This window comes from Lycium ferocissimum, chromosome 3 (genome assembly GCF_029784015.1).
Source record: "Lycium ferocissimum isolate CSIRO_LF1 chromosome 3, AGI_CSIRO_Lferr_CH_V1, whole genome shotgun sequence".
Lineage (NCBI taxonomy): Eukaryota > Viridiplantae > Streptophyta > Magnoliopsida > Solanales > Solanaceae > Lycium > Lycium ferocissimum.
Window position 1 is genome coordinate 22,324,543 of NC_081344.1, and position 2,724 is coordinate 22,327,266.

Genomic DNA, 2,724 nt, shown 5'->3' on the forward strand with positions numbered 1-2,724 from the left:
GATCTACGTGTCCTTGACCACGTATACAAATTCAACTGTACCGATTTTACGGGTAAACAATAATTTCATTGTAGTAATACTTACAGTAATTCTAAACCCCGTTACATATATACAATGTAATTTTTCAGTATTCGGAACCCGCAAACACCACTTGTGGACCACACTGGGTATGTTATTGTTGTTGCTGCAGCTGCTGTTGTTGTTTCCAGTGAAAGAAATATGGGTGAACCCCCTTCCACCCCGTGCATTACCATGTATCTTGTTTTTGTTATTTTATGAAAACGAGTTTCAACCCGAAAGTATGAATATGTATTTTCAAAATCTTTGAATTATGCATAAAATTGAAGTTGAAAACAGTGAATGCACATATCCGTACAGGCTGCATTAAAACATACATCTGCTCCTGTCAAGCCCAAGAGCCAACTGGCAGTGGCACGTCCCTGATTTAATCCATATACACATAGCAAATGGACAAAACAACGTCTTCCAAATTTAAGCCTTCATTCTCCTTTGGTCTTTTCCTACCTCTACCTTTCTTTAGTCCACTTGGTGAAATACTACTTAATAAAGAGACGACTCATACACACATAATACTATAACAAATTACACTTTCTTTTCTTGCACCATTTAGCAACAAGATAGTCATCACTTTGCTCTAGCACAGAAAAAAAAAAGATATGGATTATGGAATTCTTGCAGATTCAGAATGTAGTAGTGGATGTGAGTCTGGTTGGACTCTATACTTGGAAAATTCTGTCCTTCCTCCTTTAACTTCTTGCAAAGCCAATAAATTTTCACATGAAAAGTTTGTAGAGACAGAACAAGACGAAGAAGAAGAAGATTTGTCTATGGTTTCTGATGCATCTTCTGGACCTCCTCATTTTGGTGAAGAAGAATACTATGGACAAAACAATAATGGAGGCTTCTTTTTTCATGCTCCCAATATTAATGTTACATTGCCTAAAAGCAATCCCAAAAAGCAGAAAGCAAAGGAAAAACAACAACCTTCTGCACTGGATGATACAGCTAGCTCTCCTATCTTCAATTTCTCCAATGTAAGTTTTATGCATATTGATTATAATTAGCATTGATGTAAGAATGTGACTTTATTTAATTGCATTATTACTTAATTAGTGAAGTACTAGTAAAAAAGTTACTTAACTTGTTGAGATTTCTACCTTACTGCAGAACAACTTTAATGACACAACTTCAGTGGATAATGTATTGGACTTTTCACAAGGTCACTCTACAACTCACTTTCAGGTATTTAACTACCAGCGCACTTATAGATTTAATTTTTGCTCCATATGCTAAAACTTTTGTGCTTATCAGTAGATTTTATTTTATGCAGAGGAGATCTACATACCAGGAGCAATATGGTTTCTTCCAGTCATCTCTGCTACCTGGAAACCAATTGCAAGAAAACCAGTTAAGTCCTTGTTTTCTTTTATTTGAAAACTCAAGTTTTTCAGTGCCTAAATAATCATTACTGTACTACTCCTCTATTTCAATTTATGTGAACATATTTTCTTATAATTAGTTTGTGTAAAAAAGAATGATCCTTTTCTATATTTGAAAATAATTTACCTTTATGCAATGATTTATAGTACACAAAATATTTCTGACTCATTTAACGCCACAAGTTTAAAAAGTATTCTCTTCTTTCTTAAACTCCGCGCTCAGTCAAATAGGTTCATATAATTTGAAACGGAGGGAGTATTTTTTTATTTTACTAACAGTTGTTTGCTTTTGCTATTGATTTGATTGTAATCAGGTGGTTTGAAGGGAAAAGCAGCTATCAGTTTTAGCATGTTAATGCTGTCTGCAGCCAAGTGTTCAGAAAGAGGGAGTAAAAATTGTATAAGCAAAAGGAATTGGATCTCAAAGGAGATCTTTTCTTCTTCTTTTTTCATTCTTTTTTTATCTTTATTTTCTTTTTGCTGTCAATGCAGTGGAAACAACTTGAAGGAAGAAGTTGGAATTCCTTTTCCTCTTTCTCAGAAATAAGTTTGTTGCCAATCAATTGTGAAATATTAGCTGTTGTACTCTTGTTGGGAATAGTGACTACATATTTAGCTTTTAAACTTTTGCTGAGCAAACTCATGTGCAGTGCAACTATGCAAAATTGGCAGATTTAAACACGGGTTCGTGGAATTGGCAGATCTAACCATGGGTTCGTGGAATTAGCAGGACTCAGTGTTTTCGGGTAGAACTTTATATATTAGATATACATTACACAACTCACTTTCTTAGTTCAGAACCCATTGTGTCTAAATTCTGAATATGTCCTAGTATGCAAAGCATTTTCCCTCCTGGAGGTCCATACTTCCCTTACTGCAATATATAGTACTCTCTTTGTTTAAAAAAGATTGACACTTTTCACTTCTTGAGAGTCAAATTTTTTAATTTTGACTGTGTGATTTAACATAGAATCTTTTATTTTTTTTGAAATAAAATTTACATATTTGAAAATTACGTAAAAAGTATTATAAGTCACCATAATTAATAATTTAAAATATTTAAAAGACGTATGAAAAAATTACGGTAAAAAAAAAAAAAAAAAACTCATTTGACTCTCGAAAAGTGAAAAGTATCAATCTTTTTTAAACGGAGGGAGTACTACTTATTTGCAACACAAATAAAGCTTGAAGAAAGAGCTATAAGAAAAAAGGAAAAGGAAAAAAGAGAGTGATGAAAGAAATTACTACTACTAATCAAGGCAAA

The 2,724-nt window shown here is 33.1% G+C and overlaps 1 protein-coding gene across 1 annotated transcript; it reads left to right on the forward strand.

The window, feature by feature from the left end:
• The first annotated feature begins 466 nt into the window (after positions 1-466).
• On the forward strand, positions 467-2,084 carry LOC132051030 (protein SOB FIVE-LIKE 5-like). Its single transcript, XM_059442340.1, has 4 exons — positions 467-1,055; positions 1,189-1,263; positions 1,352-1,428; positions 1,775-2,084. Exons 1-4 carry the CDS (start codon positions 678-680, stop codon positions 1,806-1,808), a joined length of 564 nt encoding a protein of 187 aa, XP_059298323.1. The 5' UTR covers positions 467-677; the 3' UTR covers positions 1,809-2,084.
• The last annotated feature ends 640 nt before the right edge of the window (positions 2,085-2,724 follow it).